Source organism: Leucopleurus acutus (assembly GCF_964270905.1).
Source record: "Leucopleurus acutus genome assembly, chromosome: 6".
NCBI lineage: Eukaryota > Metazoa > Chordata > Mammalia > Artiodactyla > Delphinidae > Leucopleurus > Leucopleurus acutus.
In genome coordinates, this window is record NC_139149.1 from 30316166 (window position 1) to 30342225 (window position 26060).

General features: G+C 34.6%; 1 protein-coding gene across 1 annotated transcript in view; it reads right to left on the bottom strand.

Moving 5' to 3' along the window:
- LRP1B (LDL receptor related protein 1B) overlaps window positions 1-26060 on the bottom strand; it is a gene marked incomplete at its 3' end in the record, with an annotated part of 1833965 nt that overhangs the window by 739739 nt on the left and 1068166 nt on the right. Inside the window, exons 17-18 of the mRNA XM_082841888.1 lie at window positions 23735-23860; window positions 16878-16994 (exon numbers count right to left, since the gene is read on the bottom strand). Of these exons, the coding sequence (XP_082698014.1) occupies window positions 16878-16994; window positions 23735-23860 (243 nt within the window). The remainder of the gene's footprint in view (window positions 1-16877; window positions 16995-23734; window positions 23861-26060) is intronic.

Genomic DNA, 26060 nt, shown 5'->3' on the forward strand with positions numbered 1-26060 from the left:
CCATGCATGTAGCAACCCAACAAATACTCAGACATATAAGAGAAAGCACTCAAAAGAGAAATGAAAAATGCACAAGGCATAATTTAATCAATATTCCTAAGTATTTTTTTAACTTGACAAGATAATGAAAACTTAGGTTAATCTTTCAAGAATCAACATGAATTTTGTCAAAAAAGTGTTCTCCTCCTTAGGTAAATAAGTGCTTAATGTTTAGAAGATGTACAGTAGACATGAATAGAGACTTTATATGAAGTATCAACATAAGTTATGATTAAAATGAGTAAGCAACTAAATGCAATGTGTAAGATATGATGAGATCTAATTTTTAAAAATAGCATTACATCTTTAGGCATCTATAATAGGTTAATTTACATTTTAAAATCTCTTTTCTGTAAACTTTGGAACATAATAGCCAACATCATAAGTTTTATTAGGAAAAGAAAAATCCCCCCAGGCATTTGGAAACTTCTGAAATTTGGCAATACAGGCATACCTCAATACAGGAGATATTGCAGGTTTGGTTTCAGACAACCTCAAATGAAACAAATTTTCAATAAAGTGAGTCACATAAATTTTTGGTTTCCCGATGCATATAAAAGTATGTTTACACTATACTTTAGTCTATTAAATGTGAAATAGCATTATGTCTAAAAATCATACATACCTTAATTAATAAATACTTTATTCCTCAAAAATGCTAACCATCAGCTGACAACACACAAGATTTCAATTTGTAAAAACCACAATATCTATGAAGTGCGATAAAGAGAAACACAATTAAATGAGGTGTACCATTGGTTGAGATATTTCCCATGTGACCTTCAAGATTCTATCCACTTCTTAGATTCTAAGTCTAAAAACCAGCCAAAAAAAAGAATCTGGAAATTAGCTCCATAAAGGTAAAAACTTTCAAAATGAATAAAATAATTGAAAATCCAGTGTATCTTCACTCTCTAAGAAAAGGAGAGCCATACATCTTCTGCCCACAGTAAATACAACATATATACATGTGTAAAAAATTAATAAATAGGAACCTCAATTAAATAGAGTTGGGAGACCAGAAGGGGGAGCTCTCACACCCTGGGATGATAGCTGAGCCCAACAAGAAGAAGAAAGACTCCTTTTCTTTCCTGGCGATGAAAAGTCATGAACTCTGTTTGTATACGCCTCCCATCTTCCTTTTTCCCCTCTATAAAAGTGCTCTCCTCCCTTTATGGGGCTTTGCATGTGTCTCACCATGGTTGCAGACCCTGAATTGCAATTCTCTGCTGATTCCAAAAAAAATCCATCTTTAGTGGAGAAATATCTGGCAGTCTATTTGTTTTAGGTCAACATATGCATATAATGCATATATGTTCTTAAGCAACTACACCTCATTTCTGATTCATTTTTAACATAATACTTAGTTACATCGCTTCTCTTGGAAACCTTGTTGTCTGAGTTTATAGGACCAATAGGTAAATTCTATAGAGAAAAAAAAAATTGGGAACTAGAAGAAAGCATAGGGCAAATCACTAAAAAGAATGAAGGTATTAATTTAATGGACACATGCAGCAGAGTAAAGTCACTAATGATTCATTTTTGTTTCCTTATTGGTAAATCACATAGCCTCTCTGGTCACAGACTCCTGGTTTGTAACATGACCTCTTGAGTCCTTTAAGTCCTAAAGATCAAGAAGTCAGAAGAAGCATTATCTGGAAATGCACAACACTAAAATAATTTAATGTGGAACAAACAGGGCTCATCACCTGAATAACTCCTGGGATTATCACAGCATTCCTATAAAACACAGTAACTGAATTTCAGATACACGAAAGAACTAACAAATAAAGAAATGTTAAAATTATCTTGGGCTTTTCTCTGCTTAATAATGCAGTCAAATGTAAAATACATTTAAGAAAGAGTTCCATCAAAAAAGTTTAATATAGGCCTCCACCCATTTTTCACTAATGTTGGAAAATACTGTGTCCATAACTCCTTAGTGTCCTATAACCAGTATCTGATGGTGATAGAGAAATGAGATCTAATGACAATACATATTTTTCTCCTAACAAATAAAACAAAAACTTTTTAAAGCAAATGTAACATTTTCCCTGTTCTTCCATATTAGTGTTAATCTTAAAGTTGAAAATAGAATCCAATATTTCAGTTTGTTTCTGGATACTTGTTCTGTTAAAATATCATTATGAATTCTTATATTTGATAAAGACTTAAATGTTATACATAAGCTTTTCTTTCTTGATTTTGCATAAATATTCTTTGACTTTTGATCTTCCTTGAGACACAAAGATCCAAAGTCAAAGAATATTTATCATGTTAAAATTACAGCAAGGAAAAAAAAACTATTTTATTTCCATAGTTACTTCAACCTCATAGAATATATAATATGGATTAATGGACTGTTAAAAAATCTTCCATTGTTGCAGGTAGTATGCTCAATTTATCTATTATATCTTTCACCTAAAATTTATTGCCAGGTTCTATGTAGCTATTGTGTAAATGGCAACAATTTTCTCTTTCTCTCAAGGGTAATCATGGTTGGTATGGTACTTATATTTATCTAATATACAAAGCTTAGAGAAATGTTTCCCAGTGAGGTAGATTTCAGATCCAATTTATGTTTTTTTCCTGTCTCTAATATAGGATTTTCCTACTTATTCCTCTTCCTTGGCCCCAATATGAATATTTATAAGTAACTTATTGAAGTTTCAAAATACAGTTATTACAGGTTTGTTTGAGAGCATATATTACACATCCTATATATATGAATTTGACCTTCATGATTAAGTGTGTAGAAAATGTATAGAAGATTCAAATTAAAATAAATGTTAAGAATAATAAAGGAGTCTGTGGTTAGGAAAGTGTTATATAAACATGAAAGAGACAATAATACTCACATTATATATTACTATTTATTGAGAAGAGGTACTAGGCTAGCCACATATACATGACTTACACTCTTCACAACAGCCCTGCAATTGTTACTACTAACCCAAATTTGCAGAACAGCATAACTTGCCTAAGGATACACTGCATAACCAGCAAGTGTCAGAGTAAAATGTGAATACTAGTCCAAAATATATTATTTCTTCACTATACCCTGCTGATCATACCAATACCCTTAAAAATTACATCAAAGAAATACTGGGGTAAAGATGAAAAATTTGTTTTTTCTGTGGCTTACGTCTTCTATTTATACTCCAATTCTGACTTTTACCTACTCCAAAGCACATAATTAAATTATAGTTATGGAAAATACCAGTACTTCATAAGATTATAGCAATTATAGGACTATAGCGTCTGAGAAAATATATAACATTTCTAGTTACTGATGCTACTTGTGGCTCCAGAGAATTGGTACTTATATAGGACAGACTTCCAAAGATCCAATAGAGTAAATACACTTTGGAGAAAAATGTAAGAGAACAGTGTACCCCAAATCGTCTTCATTTTGATGCTCTTTCATTGTTGTTACATAAAAACCTCATTTTATATCTCACATATGATGCCATGTATAAAGAATATAAACGTTATAGGTAGGCAAACCTGAGTTCAAGTCCTGGTTTTATCACTAACTAATGTGTAACCTTGGAAAGTTACTTAATACTCCTGACCCCAGGTGCCAACTCTATGAAACAGAGTAGAAAACTACTGCAAAGGTTCAAGATATTCATTCAAGATATTTTACTGAAAACTTTATACCAGACAGAGTTCTAGGCCTTAGAGATACATCACCTAGAATGAATGAATGAATGAATGAATAGAATAGAATGGTACTAGGCACTGGGAATACAATTTTCAGCATTTTCTTTTCTCAGAATGCTTATAATCTGGTAGGAAAAACATTTGTAATACAATTAAAGAAGTGACTTTAATAAATCTCTGAAAAATGCTACAATATAGGCAGTACAAAGTGTTACTGCAACACACAACATACGCATCTAAACTAATCTTAGATATTGTGCCCCAAAGGAAGTGTGGTACAAGCGGATACAAATGATAGATTCAGGTTAAATCAGATAAACAGGAGGAAAATGAGTGCTTTTACAATATTCCAGAAAGATGGCATTTCTGAAGGCCTAGAAGTCAGAGTATATAAAATGTTTGAGAAACTGTAAGAATTTCAGAATGGCTACAATATGGTGTAAGATAGAAGTAGTGAAACCTTAGGAGCTGTAAATAGACTTGAGAGACAGATTCAGAAACGATCACTATTGGGACTTCCTTGGTGGTGCAGTTGTTGAGAATCTACTTGCCAATGCAGGGGACACGGGTTTGAGCCCTGGTCTGGGAAGACCCCACATGCCATGGAGCAACTAAACCCGTGTGCCACAACTGTTGAGCCTGTGCTCTAGAGCCCGCAAGCCACAACTACTGAGCCCACGTGCCACAACTACTGAAGCTCGTGCGCCTAGAGCCCAGGCTCTGCAAAAAGAGAAGCCACCGCAATGAGAAGCCCACACACCGCAGTGAAGAGTAGCCCCCGCTTGTCGTAACTAGAGAAAGCCCGCATGCAGCAACTAAGACCCAACAACGAAGACCCAAATGCAGCCCCCAAAAATTAATTAATTAATTAAAAGAAAAAGAGAAATGATCACTGTTGATATAACAAAGCCTTGGAAGTCAAAGGAACACCCAGGGAGTATATTAAAAATGAGACTGAGAACTGGAAAAAATTACTGAATAGTTCTGGCAACGTGGTAGACAAATGAGAAATGCTAGATAAAATAGCAACGAAACATTTTAACACAGAGGTGAATATGTAAGAAAATAATGTAAATTTTCCAAGTCCAGTAATGAAAATGGTTCAGAAAACTAGAATAGTTAGTGAACTATAACTTTTGTGTGTGTGTGTGTGTGTGCGCGCACATGCGTGTGTGTTATTTTGCTCACAGAGGCAGTAGAATAATGATAGAATTATAATGTAGATGCTTGGGTTTTAATTTCAACATCAGACAGGTGACAATTCTTCAGTTCCACACAAGGTATGAATACTAATAGAGACCTTGGATTCTCAGAGGCTAAAGCCCCAGTGGAAGGGTGCATGAGATAACATTCCTTCCAGTACAAAGAGATGTTCCAGCCTGGACTGTAAGTGGAAAAACATATACAGTCTCCCCTGGACATGTATAATTATGAGACTGCATCTTAAGTTCTAGTTTCTATAGTTCAGGAAAACTCAAGTTACAAAAATCAAGGTAAAAATTAATTCAGGGCATATGATATTTCTGAGGCTTGTCAAGTACTCAGACGAGCTGATCCCAAGACAGGTCTCATAAGACTTCCACAGGGCTGAAAAACATAGAAGACAGGCTCGAAATTCAAAATTATAAAAAAGGCAAAAGAAAAAAATCTGGTTAGCGAAATTCAGCAGATCCAACAAATGGCAGAATTAGATCCACAAGCTCTTCAGATATTTTAAAAATATGTGATACAGAGTAGATTGAAATATGATAGGTACTATAAAATAGGGAAGTCAAAATTTATTTTAAAAAAGAAAGACAAAAATTTTTTAAAATGTAAAAAGACATCCTGAGAAAAAAAATTAGGCAGACTTGAAAAGCAACCAAATAGAGCATTTAGAAATGTAAATCAGAGCCTTGGAATACAAACTGCATGAACTAGTTAAATTACAAATTAGTACATCTGAAGTAACAATTACTAAACTGGAAAACAGATCTGAAGAAATTTCCATGGTTGCAGTTCAAAGATTAAAAATAATGTGGAAGGGATTAAGAATCATGGAGGACAGACTAAAATGATCAAACACTAACCTAACAGTTCCAAAAACAGTGAAGAGAGAAAATGGAGACAGGTGATATTTGAAAAGATACTTCTTTAGAATTTCCCAGAATTTATGAGAGATATTTTAAATCGTCCCATATTTTAAATCATCTTATAGAATGAGATCAGCATTGATGTTAATCATTGCATGGAATTAAGGAAAAAGGGGAATTAGTACTACCAACTAACCAATGGAAGAGTGGTACAATTAACTACCCAAACACTGTATTTGGTGTTATATGTGGTTCCTATTTAATCCTCATGACTATAAAACTACCACTATGAGGTAGTTTTTATTATTGCCATTTTACATGTAAAAGAAAAAACATTTCAGAGAAATTAGCTTTTATTTTTTAAGTTATCCTTAAACAGGAAAAAATATAAATATACAGAGAATATTAAAAAATTAATAAGCTTGAGTAATATCTATCCATCTATCAGTCTGTCTATCCATCTATATGTCAAAAGAAATCTACAGCAACCTATAAAAAATACACATTTTTCTTCTGTTCACAAGGGAATTCTACAAAAACAATAAATTCCCTGGCCACGAAGCAAGTCTCAATAGTTTCCGAAGAATAAATATTATACCAGACTTTTTCTCATGCAACAATTACATTATAATCATTTTGATTAAAACTGAAGACAATCACAAATGATTGATATATAGTCTTCCATATATTTATGGAAGCTGACCAATAAGCAATATTTTACTAATCAAATTTTGAAAATTATATACCTTTCTAAATGTCTTTATTAAAAATGAGAATTGGGGCTTCCCTGGTGGCACAGTGGTTGGGAGTCCGCCTGCCAATGCAGGGGACGCGGGTTCGTGCCCCGGTCCGGGAGGATCCCACGTGCCGCGGAGTGGCTGGGCCCGTGAGCCATGGCCACTGGGCCTGCGCGTCTGGAGCCTGTGCTCCTCAGCAGGAGAGGCCACAGCAGTGAGAGGCCCGCGTACCACAAAAAAAAAAAAAAAAAAAAATGAGAATTTTACTTTCTTTTTGTACTCCACACCTTCCCTTTCCCACTCTCTCAATATAGTTTCTCATTGGTTTTAACTACATCATGAGGTAACAACATCTTATATTATTATGACAACACATTATTTTCTAAAGTTGTACAACTTTAACTTACTTGTACAGCTTTAATTTAAAACTAACTTACAGAATATTCTAGTGAAGAGGAAGCCAAAAGACAAGTATAATTTTGGGAAATCAAGAAATAGTGGTTAAACATTTTACTGAAAAAATGGAAATAGTAACCAGAAAACTTGGCTAAGAGTTAAAAACGGTTGCCACTGGAGTTGGTGAAAAGGGTGAGGTAAAGTAACTACTAGGTTTTTTTTGTTTTATATATTATCTGAGTTTTTAAAGCTAAGTGTGTGTCTACGCACACACACAAATATATGTAGTTATATACAAAATAGGGATAGAGATGGACTAGATTATGGACATATATTGAACCTAGAATTTCAGTACCATATAAGGACACAGTCCTCCTCTGTAAGAATTTATACATATTAAAGAAGAGGATATGTATAAAATTTTGCTAATAAAAATGCATCAATATTTAGAAAATTCACACATAAGTACATCAGGTTAAAATGTCATTAGCTTCTTATTTCTTTCATAGCACTTGTCATAGGTTTTAATTATTTTATTTGTCTTTTTGCTGATTGAGGTATGTTTTTTTTTTTCTTCTCTCCCCTAACCTGTAACAGAAACTCTGCCTTTTGTCTTCTCTTATGACCCAGGCATCTAGAACATAGCAGGTGAGAACACCTGACTTGGTGAACTCTAGAGAACTGAAAAGCTGATGTCACAATATTTGGAGAGCAGATCAATAAAGGATGAGGTTCTGAAAAGGATGCTGGCTCAGGAGGGTCTGAAAGGATGCTGAGGCTCTGAAAAGGATGAGGCTCTGAAAAGGATGCTGGCTCAGGAGGATCTGAAAGGATGCTGAGGCTCTGAAAAGGATGAGGCTCTGAAAAGGATGCTGGCTCAGGAGGACTCACAGAAGTTACATCCTGACCGCTTTGTGGCAGAGTACCCTGGGGTAGGGTCCCAACTTCAGCCACCTATGATCTGCTCAAATGTTAGAAAAGATCTTATCATAGCAATAAACAGCAACTTGTGATTCAAATATTGGCATATGTACACAGCTTTCTGTTTGCAGAATGCCAACTCAGCATTATAGAAATGATGTTTCCTGGATCAATATAGGACTTCAACCTGACATCTTTCAAAACACTAAATTTAATATTAGAAAATAAGGACTTGGAAATATTGCTATTTTCTGAACTAATTTCAATTGGGCCAACTCTAACTCCAGTTGAAAATATATATTTCCATTTGAGAATATCTATCTATCTATCTATCTATTCTCATTTGAGAATAGAAAATTATTTGAAAGGAAGAAAAAAGAAATCTTCTATTGGATGACTACTAGATACCAGATACCAAGTACTATCTAGAGTTTGCATACATTATCTCATTTGATTCTGATTATACATTTATATATATGTTTGAGTATATGCATATACGTGTGTGTATGTGTGTGCATATATATGTGTGTATATGTATATACAATGTGTGTATAACCAATGAGGAAATCAATGCTGCTGAAATCTCTGAAGAATTCATGTTTACTTCTGATAGATTTAAAGGCCTGCGTTTCTGTCAGCACCATAGAGGCGGTTATAATTATTATTGCCCAGTGGCTAGTGAGCCAGCAAATTAATTCTGTTAGTGCAGAGCTCTAGATACAAAGGAAAAGGAAGAGAATTTGAGGATTGGAGTAATATTATAGAGAGATTTGGTGAGAAGTTAACCAGGAGGCAGGGACTAAATTAATAGGTATTAGGAGGGTATTTCAGAAACCTGGATGCATATTAGAATTACCTGTTCAGCTTTTAAAACTACCTATACCTGAGCCTCCATTATAATTCAATTGGTGGTATAGGGCATAATAAAGTTCCCCAGATGCAGTGGACTGAACTGTATGGATCAAAAAGATATGTCCAATCCTAAACCCTAGTACATATGATTGTGACCTTATTTAGAAATAGGGTCTTTGCACATGTAATTAAATTAAGGATCTTGAGATGAGATCATCCTAGATTAAGGCTGGAACTTAAATCCAGTGACTGGTGTCCTTATAGGAGAAAGAGAAAGAGACACAGGGAAGAATCTGTGAAGATGGAGACAAGAGATTAGAGTTATGCTGGAACAGCGAAGGAGAGCCAGGAGCCAACAGAAGTTGAAAGAGGCAAGAAAGGATTCCCTTGAAAGGAGGCTCTGCTGACACCTTGATTTTGGACTTCTGGCCTCCAAAGTTGTGAGAGAATAAATTTCTGTTGTCTTAAGCCATTATGTTTGTGATAATTCATTGCAGTAGCACTATCAAATTCTTATTTGTAGAGAATTTGAAATCACAGAGTTTATATTCTCCGGTCTTATCTTGGGATAAGAATCACATGAGGTGATTTTCCCAAAATACAGATTCCTGGACTCTATGCAAGACCTATTGAATGGGGAATCTTTGTGGAAGGCAGGTAGAAACCTGGGGATCTTTATCAGTAATATGTACCCAAGGTGATTCATATTCTCAAGCAAGAATCTGGGGGAATGCTGAGTTAGATCAAGGAACTAAAAGCTGTTTTTAATTATTTCTGCTTGTGGCTTTTAATATACTCCATCAAGGTTTGCTTAACCTCCTCCCCCTTTTCTGCATATAGAGCTTTATTAGTCAAGTATGTGCAAAAAAGGGAATCATAAGCCGAGACAAATCCAAAAGCATGTCGCATACCTAATAATAATGGGAAGACAATTTCACAGAAGCCTGCATACCATTTCTAAACAAAACTAATAAGAATGTTTAAATATAAATGTATGGAACAAGAAAAAAACAGAACAAGACCATCTGGGATACAAAGCATACATTTGAAAGATACAGGCAGGAAAAAGAACTTTTCCATTTCTTTGGTTTCCATCATTTTAATAAAAGTAATTACTGCCAGATTGGAGAGTAAAGAACAAACAAGAATGAGAGGAAATTAAAGCTCTAAGTCCAAGAAATGAGAAAAATATATTACCTAATTTCTAAAAATGGTTATCGCCATATTGAGACAAGTTATCAAACAAGTAATAAAACATCAAACATTTGTAATCTCAGAATACTGACAGTCTTTTTGAAATAAATGGAAGATGGGAAAGAGGAATGAAAACTGGAAAATGGTAAATAATATTGTCCCAATTCCAAAAATGAGTGAAAATTTGTAAACTATAGAGATGTGAAGTTTACACATATCTATGACTATAATTTTAGAATGAATTTGTTGAAACATTTTTTTGTCAGCATTTTTAAAGAGACTGTTTTCTCATGAGTAAAATAAAATTAACTCATGTCAAAATAACTTTAATTATTTGCTACAATTTTCAGGTAAGTATATATCATAAGAATTCTATAAACAGAGTGTTCCTGTCTTTTTAGCAAAATTTTTGAGAAGTCTTATGATGATAAATGAAAGTATCATGGATGCAAGATGAGATGACATAAATTTAAGTGGATGAGTACTTGATTAAAAATTGTATCCACAGAGTTTTAATTATTGGATCAGTTTTTCCCAGGATGTTTTTTAATTGCTTTCCAAAAGGTTCATGTCTTTGTCACTACGATTTGGTTACAGCCTTAAAAGTTATGCTTATCAAATCTCTGAATTACACAAAACTGGAAGACATCATTAGCATTACGGATTCAAAATTACAAAATTGGATGGAGGGTTAAGAGTCATCACAGAAGGGAGGTCTAAGAGTGACAGTATGAAATGGAAAGGACCTCACCCATGCACATATTTTAAAATATGTAGGTAAGGAAGAATCAGAAGACTATCAAAATAAAACTTAAAAGAATGTTGAAATGTAAATATTAGAAGTACTCCAAAGGAGTGATCTAGTCTATATGAAAAGCTTAGATATTTTAATTGACTGGGAGCTCAACATGTGAGTTACATGATAAGGCTGCCATCTAAGACTATCTTAACAGAAGCCTAGAATCTATATTACTGAAGGTAATAAACCCACTATAATCTGTTGTATAAATACCACATATGAGATACTATGTTCTGTTCAATTCTAGGCCATGACTTTTTTTTAAAATTGCAGTAAAAACACATAAAATTTACCATTTTAACCATTTTTTATGTATACAGTTCAGTAGTGTTAACTATATAGTGATAATTATATTCACATTGTTGTGCAACAGATCTCTAGAATTATTCATCTTGCAAAACTGAAACTCTGTACCCATTGAACATCAACTGCTTGTTTTAGGGCATTAATTTTACTAAGGTCATTAAAAATCCAAGCATATGCATAATAGGGCAATGGGTAGGGAAAGAGCCCACAAATGTTTGTGTAAGAAAATTTGAAGGAAGTGTTGTGTTTAACTTAGAAAAGAGAAAGTCTAGGTTGACATCATGTGCCTTTGGTTATCTAAAGAGTGATCCTGTGAACAGTTACAGATTCAGACTGTGTAGCTTCATGAGAGACTCCATGAGAATCATTCATGACAATTTTGGGGTGTATAAGAAAAGAGAACTGATTGTATTTGCTCAAGAGGTAGACTGACCATTTTACCCTGTCTAGAGAAGAAGAAGAAAAAATGGACAGTGGTGGCAGGTCTAAGAGATGGTCATTAGGAGAGCAGCCTGCTCACATTTGGGAGATGAAAAATAAAGTGGATCCAGCAAAAGATAGCAAAACTTCTTTTGTCATATTGGTAATGCAACCAAGAAGATGCCCACCAAGCACAGGGAATTCCAGCAACTTAAGACTATGAGGTATACCATCGGTGATGGGGATAAGAGATCGAGGTCTAGATGTGAGGGAACTCTGAAGAAGGGAAAAGAAGAGAAAACAGAGAAAAAAGAGAAAGTTCAAGGAACTCTGAAGAGGGGTGACACCTCAGGTCTCTCAGAAAATCTCATATAAGAGCCCTTCAAGAGAGGTGCATTTTTCATGTGTCAGAGGGCTTATGACATGCAGAGAAGCAGAGAGAAGATTATCACTAGACCTACTTAAAAAGATGTTACCTATCTCCTCCATCTTTCCCCTCTTCCTGAAGAGCTAAGGCTAGTAAAGAGAGGAGAAGTAGACAGTGAAAAAACAGAACACATTCCCCTCTCATCCAAGGTCCTAGAACCTCAAGTCTAGCTGGCAATGGGGAGGAGAAAGCTTTGACTAAGATATAATACTGGAAGTTTTTTTTGCGGTACGCGGGCCTCTCACTGCTGTGGCCTCTCCCGTTGCGGAGCACAGGCTCCGGACGCGCAGGCTCAGCGGCCATGGCTCACGGGCCCAGCCGCTCCGCGGCATGTGGGATCCTCCCGGACCGGGGCACGAACCCGTGTCCCCTGCATCGGCAGGCAGACTCTCAACCACTGCGCCACCAGGGAAGCCCCAATACTGGAGTTTTAAAATGGGTTGAATCAAGTTATAGAAACAAAAAGTTACCAGGGTCACTGGGTCTGCCAGGATGCTACTAAAGAATGGCAAAGCAGTTCCTGACAATTATTATATTTTATCAGTACTCCACTGGGTTAATAATTCCCATTAATTAAAATTGTTACACATATATCCAGTTTTTCTTTGAATTATTTGTAATTAAACAAATAATAATACTATATTTAAAATCAGGAACTTTGTTTTTCTAATAATATAGTTGAAAATATCTTTGATACAATTTATGCTGACTTAACCAGGAAATGATTTCTTTTTGACAGCTCTCTCTCTCTCTTCTGTTTGTGTCTGATTCTTGCCAATTCTCTTTCTGATATTCTTTGCTCCTTAATTACATAGAGTAAAATTACAAGTATACTTAAAGGTAAGATTCCAAGTACATGAGACAGAATTCTACTATCTTCAAAGATAAAAGATCCATAAGATGGAATAATATTAACTTTGCAAATCTTAGTGGATTTTTATTTATACCCCATTGAATTATCTTTCAATCTGTTAATTAACTTTAGGTATTTTCCAAAGTTAAATCTTTTGAACAGATCAGAAGTTACCAACTCACATCAAGACATATTTATTAAAAAATAATAATAAATGTAAGCTATATGGAGATACCTGGAAGATAGAACAACCCGAAGATTGTTAATCTAAATTTTAAAATAAACAACTATACTGTTTTTGACTATAAATTGTCCAAGGGGTAAAAATGCAAGTTTGTTTGAAATATTCTTATATTTAATCATGAAATATCCTTATATTTAATGCTTTAATTTGGAGATGGGAATGATATTTGTCTGGATAATTGCTCCCATCATAAATTAATTCTGCATATATAAACATAATTATGTCATCAAGTATATGTTAGATAAAATCAAATATGAATGGCGGTTCCCTTAAGTCAGTGGTTTCTAAAGTGTGGTCTCTGGACTAGCAGCATGAGTATCTACATCAATTAGAAATTTGTAAGAAACGTAAATTCTTAGGCGCCACCCAGGACCTACTGGATCAGAGACTCTGGAAATGGGGCCCAGCATTCTGTTTTTTAATGAGCCTTCCAGAGATTCCATGCTTGCTTAAGGGCGATAACTGGTGCCTTAAAGGTACTTGAACTTGAGTGTCTATTCATACCACTTGTTAAGCACTAAAAATACTGATTCTTGGGTCCTATCCCCAGAGATTTTTATTTAAGGAGCCTGGGGTGAGGCATGGGCAGGTAATTTTAAAGCTCCTCAAGTGATTTGTTAATTGACAGCTAAAGTTGAGAGCCAGTGTTAAATCCTATCCTTGGAATGAGATTGACCATTTAGTTCCTTGACGTACTTCTAAGACAAACTTCACAATTTTAACATTTCCTCTGTCATTTGCGGCATCAAATTACAGACTCTCCTTTCTGCACAGGTAACCTACTAAAAAAGTTAAAAGATTCTTTAAAGATTAAGAGAGAATACTCAAGGGTCTTCCTAGTTATGTGCTTGCCCACATATAATCTCAACCTAAAATGTGCAATTAATTTATAAAGGCAAATGTAACTAGAATGAATTAGGTTTGTAAACAGGTGACAATGAATTCCACTGAAAATTTGACCCTCCGTTACAGTACCTTCAGCTCCTAATTACTACCAGAAACATTTCTAATCATAGGTTTCTCATGTTTTTAAAGCCAAATTTTAATATTCTTTTCAGTGTCAACAGTAGTTTTTAAACATAACAGAGGTGGTTCATGGAGCTGAAGTGTAAAAAAAAAAAAAATGATTGCAGAGTCTTCTAGTTGGATTAAATCTATGGGAACTTGGCTAACACCAAACGGAACAGTGAAATATGATCAGTCCAAATTTTACAATGATGCTTATTAAAACTGAAAATTAGCTAAATCTATATTTATTTCTGGATTATTGCCAAGTAGAGTGACTGCTTTTTTATAAATGCAGTGACTTAAACAATTTACAATTTTTTTGTGATTCTGTATTCAGTGCAGAGATAATTTCTGTTATGACGGAAATTCAGGCCATTCTCCCTTACAACTTTAAAAGTGAGACTGTGCCTACCAGAGCTTCACTATCAGCTTCTCTATTGACATAGATTTTGAGTTAAAATGACAATCTGAGAGATAAATGTATGTTATGAAAGAGAGGAACATGTTTGGAGAGAAACATGTTTCTTATGCTATAAAGAAGAAACGGTGCTGAGACTAACCCATGTGGTTTACTGACATTCTCTAAAATTTCTATATTGAACTATACTATTTGACAACTAAATTTCATAATGTGTACATATCCTGTGGTGTGCTGGAGGCATCTGTACCAGCTTGCAGAGCTGATTCTTAAATTTTCAAGGATTCTATGAGTCAGTTGTTAAGCACACAGCCATTATTTTAAATAATAATAATAAATATAAATTTATAATTAAATAAATAACATTGCAAACAAGGGCAATTAATACTCAAGGTTCAAAATTTTCTAATTATTTTGCTTTTGAAGTTATTTATGTCAATTTTATCTGTACCACAGAAATACTGTATATTGGTATGCACATCTTTTCCCAATTCTACATTCAGAGAGTCATGTTGGCAACCTGATATTGGTATTGGTGGAAGTATTTAAACCACAAAAATAGGCAAACACTAGATCAGGGCTCCTCTCCACTAGGAGATGTTGAAAGATTTACCAACACACCAATGAATAAAACTCACTATAGGTGGATGTGCATTTAAATAAGATATTTATGGATATGTATAATATAATGGCATTATCTGCCCCCTATTTGCACCCTGTCCTTGGCTCCCAAACAAGGTCAACCTGAAATGGCTGAGTTTTAGTTTCAAGCACACTTGGATTCATGGTTTGGTCCTGCTATTTACTAGTTTTGTGATCTCACACGTTACTCATGTCTCTAAGTTTTGACTCCCTTAACTGTAAAACGTGGACAGTAATATGTTTCTAATAGATTTGTTGTAAAGATTCAGTAAGAAAGTATGTGTCTGGACTCCCTCTGACCCGTTTTTCCCCTCCCCTCATGAAAATTATGTTGGTTTGCTGGCATAATTATTTTTATTATTATTGAAATTTTAGGGTAATGTTTTTCTCCTTTGATTCAATTAAGTTATCATTAAAATAAAGAAAAAAGTCTTACTCTAGACCTGTTACTCAAAATAAGTCAGCTCAAAGTCTTAATCGAAATTCTCTAAAGAGCTCATTATGTATTTTCTTAGTCTATATTGTTTTCATGGCATTTCTTATCTGACTTGGGACTTTGATTCAGGGTTTCTCTGTATTTAATGTTTTCAGGTTTCTCATTACCTTTCTGGTATACTCTGGATGGAGATACTAAGAACAGAAAAGCATTTAAGGTTTTCTAAAAAATAGAGCTGTCTAGAAGCCACATGATTGCTCTGGACATTGCAAAAGAGAGAGGATACACTGTTCAATCACAGGCTTTCGAAATTCTACATGTAAAATGTACAATTAATTGTATGATTCTCTATTGCTTTTTTTTTTTTTTTTGCAACATCTCTACTGTCTTCTTTACAATGTCAACTGTCAATCAGTAATACTTACTTTATCTTTACTTTATCAGAGGCTATAAACTCAAATGTCTACAGGGACTTAGTCTAGTATAAAAAAACATTTAAAAAATAAAATTTTAGGTAAACAGAGAATGCATGCCCTAAACAGAGCCATTTAAATTGAAGGGTTACAAAACTGTCTTCTTATTTCCCTACTCTTAGAAATATTATAACATGGGGTCAAATTATTAAAAATATATACACAATTGTATTCTATTTTAATAAATGTGCTATGCATGTCTAACTTATGTTTCCCCACAGTAATTTTAAAAATCCATAGCCATGCCTGAAATAAAGTACAAGGCTTAGAAAACCTGGTTCATTCCTTTACTATATTTCACTATATATTACTGAGACAAATGATAACACAACCTCCTGATACATGGGTACAAATGGGGGTAATTAAATTTGCAACTTTATGTAATAATAAATATTTATTGTTTTCAAAAGTAGGAAGATCAGTGGAAAGTGATTAGGAATTTTGTTCTTAATAAAAAACGTTTTAAACTAATAAAAATTTTGTCCTTCAGAATGATACAACTATAGAAATGAAACAAATGGTTTACCAACTATGTATTCTCAGCCTGTATAGTTTATTGCTCCAAGAGTATAACATGCATACAAACAAGAAACATGTCCTCCTCATTTACTCCAAATGTCACTCAATGAGCTATTCAGTTTGAAAAATTTAATCATTATAGACATAAGATTAATAATGAACATTTGAGAATGTCCTGTTAGCCTAATAAAAACCACCTCCTACTAAAATCTGCAATGTTTGGATCCATTTATTTTAGCCAAGGATATGGTTACTGCCTCATGAATGGGACATATTCTGCAGTTATCATTAAAGTCCACACTCAGGCCCAAAAGGCAGCAATAAAAAGTAACAGATCTTCTGCCTTGTCAACTTGTATTTATAGAGAAATAAATAGCCTTTTAAGAGAGATTATAGTGATAGAATCTTCTGTTTGATACCGTCTCCACTAATAGCATGTTTCACTCACAACTTACCACAAGATGCTATTTCGTCGGTCTGGTCCCCACAGTCATCTTCCCGGTCACACAGCCATGCTCTGGGAACGCAGCGCCCGTTTCCACAAGAAAACTGGTCCACCTGGCATGTTCTGGCTAAAATGATCAATTAAGGTACAAAGAATAAATTTAGAGGCCTTTTGAACAACATTAAGGATAAAACAGATCATGCAATTACCCTTTCACACATAAGATGTTACATTGCTCTATTACATATTTTTAAAATAAACCTTTATTAAATTTTTGGTAATGCCAGCTTGCCTGCCTTTTCTAAAGTTCACATGCTTTGCCCTTCAATTAAAATGAATGCTAAGTGACAAGATATTCTGTAATCCTCACACACTTCCATAAACGAAGCTATGAATTCATTATTTTACAATTTTTGCCCAGCACATGCTTATGAATATATGGCTGAATTAAATTTCATCCAACTTTTAATTAACGAAAAACAATTTTGCATAGCCTTTTCCAACAAATCAAGAAACTTGCTGCAATGTAGGAGGAAGGAGTTGGAGCTATCAGGGTAACTGGTTTCCAATTATGGGGTCAGAATTGTCTTTGTCCTCTAACATTTTCAATGCATTTATTTCTTGATCTCCGAATGATTTCAAGTATGGCTCAACAATGCAGAAAACATTTTCTAAAACATACATTTAGCCTTAAAATGGATTTTTTAAAGCTTACTTTTAAGCACAATTATATAAAAATGTATGACTTCTTTTTTTTTTTTTTTTGTGGTATGCAGGCCTCTCACTGTTGTGGCCTCTCCTGCTGCGGAGCACAGGCTCCAGACGCGCAGGCTCAGCGGTCATGGCCCACGGGCCCAGCCGCTCCGCAGCATGTGGGATCTTCCCGGACCGGGGCACGAACCTGTGTCTCCTGAATCGGCAGGTGGATTCTCAACCACTGCGCCACCAGGGAAGCCCCCAAAATGTATGACTTTTTAATCAAAGTATACTAATGAACTTTGCTTTGGGCTCTCTTAAGGGTTTCAATGAACACACACAGGGAACATTGCTTTCTCTGGTAGCCAAAGGCAGTGCTTTAAAATTATTCAGTGAAGGGGTTATGTTCTACAGGGGGTTTGATTGCCTTTTTCTATTATGATCAGATCAACTTTTGAAAGCATGAGAGCCTAGATAGCTTCCCTAATTCTTCTCCCGGGTCTTAGTTTGTCACATACTTATTTTTATTTTTTATTTATTTATTTTTTTGGAGTATAGTTGCTTTACACTGCTGTGGAAGTTTCTGCTGTACAACAAAGTGAATCAGCCATATATATACGTATATCCCCTCTTTTTTGTATTTCCTTCCCATTTAGGTCACCACAGAGCACCTAATAGAGTTCCCTGTGCTATGCAGTAGGTTGTCATTAGTTATCTATTTTATACATAGTAGTATATATACGTCAATCCCAATCTCCCAATTCATCCCCCCCCCCCGCCCCAGCTTTCCCCCTTGGTATTCATATGTTTGTTCTCTACATCTGTGATTCTATTTCTGCTTTGCAAATAAGATCATCTATGCCATTTTTCTAGATTCCACATACATGCATTAATATACGATATTTGTTTTTCTCTTTCTGACTTACTTCACTCTGTATGACAATCTCTAGGTCCTTCCATGTCTCTGCAAATCACATACTTATTTTTAAATGTTTTTCTTTTTTTTTTTCCTTCTGTTACTCTGAGCTACAAACCTGTTTTCCTGAGTTATCAGTATACCAGCACTCCTTCTTTTTACTGGACCAAAGGAAAGAGTGGGAAATGTTGGGAAGGGGACACTCAGACCTATCAATATTTGGGTGAGATAAAGATTGGACAGTTGCGGAACAATTAGGGTCTGAGTTCCTGTGGCTATGATTAGAGAACACTGCTTAGTTTATAGATGTCCTCTTTTTTCCTGGGCCTGAGAGTCAGAAGGATGTGTTCCTATTTCATCAAAACACCCTGTGAACTTTAATACTGATGACTGGTATAAAATAGAGTATGGTTCAAAGTCATCTGAACACAGTAGAATGGGTTTCCATAAATTAGGGTTTCAGAGGTCATTTAAAATAATTTCTTAAAAGTCATATACTAGTTATTTCCTTTAAGAAAAGTGTACCTGCTATGTAAAGATGTATACCTATTTTGGTGAATATTTAAAGGATAACTTGAGAAAAACAAATGAAACATTCCTGGCTTGATTTGTTACATTAGATTGGATATAGTGTTTCTATTCTCAGTGGCTATAATTAGAAAGACCAGGAAAATTGTTACAGTATGTATTTTGCTTTGATTATGTGGATAAGGGCCCTGAATCTAAAATATTTTATGTAATATCTGATTTTTCCCTTTTTACAAATAAGTTGCTTTAGATTAACAGAGTTTAAGGAGCCCAACAAACATATGATTCTGAAGTTTTCAATGCTGAAATTTTAAAGTAGGGTTCAATATTCCTGTATTATTTTATTTTGTTAACCCTATGGATTTTCTGCTAAATTACTCTAACATTTAGGCTAAATCAACAAAGTTCCTAGGTAATTTTAACAAAACCATGCCTACTTGGAAAAAAATAAGTATATATTTGTATTGGCCTATAGAAGTGTGAAGATGTTGGCTTTGGTTTACTTGGTGGGAAGGGGAGGGCATAGAGCTATGAGACAGATTATTAATTTTTTTCTTACATGTCTCTGTATCATTTCACTGGTTGCAGTAAATACTTTTTACCTTTTGAGTTTTAAGAGAATTTTAATAAGACAGTTTTCTTTTCTATTCTTCCTCCTGTCTTTCTTCCATCTCTCCCTCTTCCTTCCTTCCTTCCTTCCTCCCTCCCTCCCTCCTTCCCTTCCTTCCTTCCTTCTTTCCCACGTTTTCTCATTTCTTTTGTTCTCACTACATTTCTTTCTTTCCTAAATCTCTCCTTTCCTCCCTCATTTCCTGCCTATTTTATTCCTTCAGTGTTTCTTGCTTTAAAAAAAAGATATTATTATATATTTTCATCTCCATTAAACTCTAATTGACCCATAATTAGAGTATATTAAAATTTCCAATACAATATTTTTCTGTTCGATGTCCTTGTATCACTCTCCTAGTCATTCGGGTTTAACTCTAGCAAGTTTTCTCAGATTGTCTTCTTTCATCAGGACTGCTATGCTGATTAGAGAGATGAATGAGAAAGGATTCCTAGAAACCTATCTCACATCATGTATGACCTACCTCACATTGTTATGGGACAGGAATTTGTGTGTCACTTCATTAACTCAGAGGCTTGAACAACTTATATGACCCCTTATTTCTAAGAGTATTTACTGGCTTATTATAAAATATATGAATTCACTGTCTTTTCTAATCATGGAGAAAATGATCTGCTTAGTCTACCAGGCAAATTTAACTGATTTCAGATAAGAAAGATGCTTCATTCCATAAATCTACAAGTACTATCTGTCTATATGATATAATCAGATTGACTAAATTATCACCTTTTAATCACTAGATATGTATCAAGAAGACACAACCTTTACTTTCTCAGTTCTTGTTCCCATCAGTTCTGAGTTAGTTTGGAGGTGAGATTAGCAGAGCAGCCCCAGAGGACTCTAATTTTGTACCGAATGCTGCTTTAATGAGGAGGAAGTTTACACCTCCTCAGTGGAATTGTTTATTTAGCAGTGAATCAGAAATTCACTGTCACAATGTGAATTTTTTCTACACATTACTAATTATGCTTCCCATGACTAATTATGCAGTCATGTAGCAGTGAGAAATCCCACAATGCACAGGAACAGCAAGGATGGGGAGAAGAACAGAGCTTAACACATTGTTCCTAAACTTTACCTGTGCTGTATTTTTTTTTTTTTTTTTTTTTTTTGCGGTACCCAGGCCTCTCACTGCTGTGGCCTCTCCCACTGCGGAGCACAGGCTCCGGACGCACAGGCTCAGTGGCCATGGCTCACAGGCCCAGCTGCTCAGTGGCATGTGGAATCTTCCCGGAGCGGGGCACGAACCTGTGTCCCCTGCATTGGCAGGCGGACTCCCAACCACTGCGCCACCAGGGAAGCCCCCTGTGCTGTATTTTAATCAAAGCGTTCCATTTAAACAAAACCTATGTCATATAAGAATATACTCTTCAGTTTCTCTTGTAAAAAAGTCTGATTTTTTTTAATACACCAGGTTTTCTTAATGCAATCCTATCTGTTTAGTTTGAATTTAGTTAAAATTTGTGGGGGATATGAGAAGAACAAATATTATGTAATCAAACCAGAGTTCTATGCTGTGGGAAAAAAGCCAGATTGAAATGGCCTAGGCATGAAGCCACAGATCATCATGATTACTATGGGGAAAAGAAAAAATTCAAATCTAAGTACTCCTCATCTTTGTCCTCTTGGTCTCCCTCAAAAGTAGGCAAAAACGTTTTGTTGTTGATGGAGAACAACTCCCAAGCCCTGCCTATTAGCTCTCTTCTGCCCGCTTTGTATATGCCGTTTCCCTTCTAGGGACACTTTCCAACCCTCCACCCTCTACGGACTTCACCTCACCCTCCACAATCTGTGCTCATCAATCACTCATTGCTCCTTTAGTAAAACATTTCTATCATCTAGAAAAGTATCGGGAATGATATCATTAATACCTGTTTGTCATCATATAGCTCTATCAAATCAGTATTTTTCTATATTTGCTACAGATTTTTATTTAAAAAAATATGTATTATAGTTACATTTGAAGTCCCCTTTGTAATCTTTCCCAATCACATTTCCCTCTCTCTTTTAGATAGGTAACTACTATCCTTAATTTTTCTTTTTTTCATTTCCATACATATTTTATTCCTATTTTTATACATTTATAAATCAATAAGTACATACAGAACTCTTGTATTTTCATATTTCATATGAATGGCACTGAATTGTTTATATTCTGCAATTTTTTTGGTTAACATTGTTAAAATTAATTCCTGTTGATATTTGAGTTCTTATTTTTCATTTTAATTATGAATAACATACTATTATGTGAATATAACAGTGAATATGTATATGTATATACATGTGCACATATGGAGATACATGTATATATTTCCCTTCTCCTGTAACGGGCATTTGGCTTGTTTTAATTTCTCACTATTACCAGTGTTAAAGCAATGAAATTCTTATTCGCATCTCTATGTGCATAGGTATTGGAGTATAAACCTAGAAACAGAATTATAGCCTTGAAGGTATGCACATCTTCACATTTATTGGATTTGGCCAAATTGCTTTACAATGTAGAAAATCAATTTATCCACCAAGAATGCACGATGATTCCTTTTTTCCCACAATCTTGTTAACACATGGTTTTATCAGATTATTTTTTCTAATTAAATGACTTGAACTGTTATTTAGTCATTTTTCTTCAGCTTTTCTTTGGTAAGGCTTAGCTTAGACATCCCCTCCTTCAGGAGGCCTTCCAAGATAGCCAAAGACTAATTAGTTGTTCCTTTACGTGCTCCCATTTGAGGTCAACTTAGCACTTTGAATACTGCATGGGAGCAGCCTGTTTACATGTCTTTCTCCTCACCTTAGCTCTTAGCTTCTTAAAGAAAGGTATTATGTATTTTTCCTCATCTGTCCCCAGTGCTATGATAAATATTTATCGAATGAGTAGATCCATGAAGGATAAATCCCAAAGAAACAACAGAAAATTGGCTTCTGGTAGGAAAGCATATTCTTTTAAAGTAGCCACAATGCCAAAGGCTACAGGATAGTGGAGTAAATTACAAAATAATCCCCTTACGGGAAATAATTTATCTAGGATATCCATGTACACACCTATGTCTAGAAATGTATAGAAATGGCCCAGCCAGGGAAATCACCTAATGAATTTGCTATATTTTTCCAATATAATGAGCCATATGACCTATTCATTTTGGTAAAACCAAATGGAAATACATTGTAACATGACAATATAGTTTTCAAAGCTAAAAGCCATATTTATTTTTCTCTTTGCTCTTTTTATTCAATTTGTAAAGGTGTACAGTGACCAGAATAGTTATCATAAATATACTGACAAGAAGACCTAGTTATCATAAATATACTGACAAGAAGACCTAGCAGTGAGTGGCAAACTCAGCAGCCGTCACTTAAAGTGGCACTCGAGGTGCAGGCAAGTGGCGTTCTATTTTCTAGTGAACTGAAGGCCTGGAGTGGCTTAGAAATCTTACTAATTACGATTGATTGTTTTATTTGCTCTTATACATAGCATTTTCACTTTTACTACTATAACTAGCTAGTCAATCCCTAATCCTCCTTTAAAAATCACATAGAATGAGAATGTAGCTAGGGATTCAAAGATTTACTGCAATGGGATAAATTATATGGAAATATAAATAGGCTTAGTGGTCTTGGAACTTTATTAAAAAAAAAAAAAAACTATCCCACATTAATAATATGCCAGGAACAGAAAACAATTTACAGAGGTATTCTACAGCAGACTAAATAAAATACATAAATTATTTTTTCAAGGTTTAAAAAAAAACTGTAGTTCTCCATGTGAGATGGCCTACATCACAGTATACTCACGAACTTCTTCCTCCATTGCCAAGTAAGATTTAGCAGGGACAAGTCTTGTCCAAGTAGTGTATCAACAGTCAACTCATATGAATAGATAAAGTGCCAAATTACTTTGGAAAGCAGAATCATACCCAAAGATTAAGTAGAAGAAAATTTGTATTCTAGCCTTTGTGGCATCAAACTCTGAATTAATTTACTACTGCAAAAATCAGATCATCAGCACTAGGAAAGTCAGCTTAGTTCAAGGCATTGACCTGCATTTCTATGGAGACTAACTTTGGAGGAGATTTATGTATATATCCAAGCAAACATTTACCTGCGCAAGTTTGATTGGATTCATCTTCATTACTTCCACAATCATTAGCTCCATCACAAAGCCATCTTTTGGGGATACAGCGATTATTCTTGCATTTAAACTGATCATCAGGACAGCTATGATTGACTGGGTGAGGCAGGGAGGAGAGGAGAAGTAAGCTGAACAATTTAAAACTGGATAAAATTATGATTATTTTAAGGAATAGTCATGGAATTACTTTATGGTAACTATAATATTAGCACAATTAATTAACTATAATATTAGCACAATTAATATATATATATATATAATATAGCACAATTAATCTATATCTTCTGTCGTTCACTGTCTCATATTTTATACAAAATAACAACATTCTAGGCGCTGTTAAAATGTAGTAGTTTTACAGAAAATATCAAGGACTTAAAGTTCAGATAAAAGGGAATATACTCATTTTTCATGTCTTCAAGTAAAATCAACTACATCCACTAAGTCTCTTTTCCTGTCACTTATCACAATAGGCGACTGAACTTCAGTTTTACCAAAAACATTGAAAATTAACCTCAAATTTTAATGTGGAATGCAACAAGTATGTGTCAAATAATTTAATCATATATCAAAAATATTTGTGTTTTTTTTAAACTGCACATCCACTTCTTGAAACATTAAATAAGCCTAATCTTGTTATGTTTTGCTCAATGTTTTCTGGGACTGGAAAGAAAATTCGAAAAATAAAAATGCATCACTTGTGACCTGGAGTTGATGCTAAATATAAGATCCTGAATAATTTTAATAACAAAAATAATCATCATGAGTCTTTTCCCCTAATATAAACAAATAAACATGCACCCACAAAATATACTGAGGACATGCCCAACCCTCATATGGGAAGCTGAGCACAGCTAAGGATTAAATCTCCAATGTCTAAGCACAACAGGAGGCCATCTTAAAGTTAACCTCCTGTGATTACTTGTCCTGCTTTCTGGAGGCTAAATTCCTAACTGAATTGGCATGATCTTCAGTATTTGTTTCATCGCTTCAACTTCTTTCTGAAGTAATTTTCCTTGTGCCCAGTAGTTACACTTCTGTATGATAAAAATAAATGTTGGTACTAGTTTTATTTAGACTTTGAAAAATAGCCATTTTATCATGCTATTGCATAGAAAATGTATTCCTTTCTAGTCAGTTTCTACAAAACACTATTTATTTAAAGTAGCCTTAGTGATAAAGTGGTTTTATCACTTTTTGGAAGTTTTTATTCATACATAGTAAAAAATAAATAAATAAACAGGAAGAAAGGGCCTTATGTTTTCTGGTATTTGAGCATGATTAACATTTTCTGCTCACTTCAGGGACTTTAGCAAGAATAGCTGCTCAGGAGGATCAAAGTCATCCAATATATTAGAGGGTCAACATTTTAAACTATTAACATTATGCATAAGCACTTCAGTGAAGCTGGATCAAAGACCTTGCAATTTTCACAGTGTTATAAATGGGAGGTTAAAAAGGAGGACCAAATACAATCCATTGTCTTGTGATTTGGAGTTGAGAAGTAAAATGATAACAGAATTCAAGGTCGAAGCTTATGAGTACTTACAATAAAAATAATCCCCTGAAATGAATTATGCAGTGCTGAAATATTAACCATGGAACCCCAGGAATCTAATGCTGCTCAGAATCAAGCATGTTTAAAGAAGACACCGTACTGCTGGGAGGTGGCCAGAGATGTTTAGTTTTCCATTGCCCCATGTATTCAGTCATTCATTCATCCACATGCTAGTTGCTGTTCTAGACTCTGAGACTAAAAAGATGCTACGTCATAGTGTGTCTCCTCAGGAAGTCTTCTCATCTATTAGATGCATCAAATAAGTAAGCATAAAATTGCAATATGGTTTGGCAACTACCATAATAAGAGAATATCCAAGAGATGTTTAACTCAACTGGGCTGTATCGAGAAGGAGATATTTGGTGTTCAAAAATGACTTCCCTATGGAGGTAATGGTAAACTACGGTGAAATCCATAATTGGGAACAGACAATGCAATATCACAGAAGAAAGACAAGGACATTTTTTAGAGATTTACATGTAGTTCAACATGACAAGGACAAAGAGGTTAACTGGATACATGATAGACATTTAAAGCTAAAAACATAAATGTGAAACATAACATGAAGTACTTTCTGTGGAGTCAATAGATTTTAGAATTTATCTTGTTGGTTATGCAGTTATTGAAATGACAAGATTAAATTTCATTCTACAAATATCACTCTGGAAGCAGTGTGGAAAGTGGGATTTTTAGTTAAGGGAAGAATAGTGGCAGGAGTAACAGCAGGGCACCCACTGCATT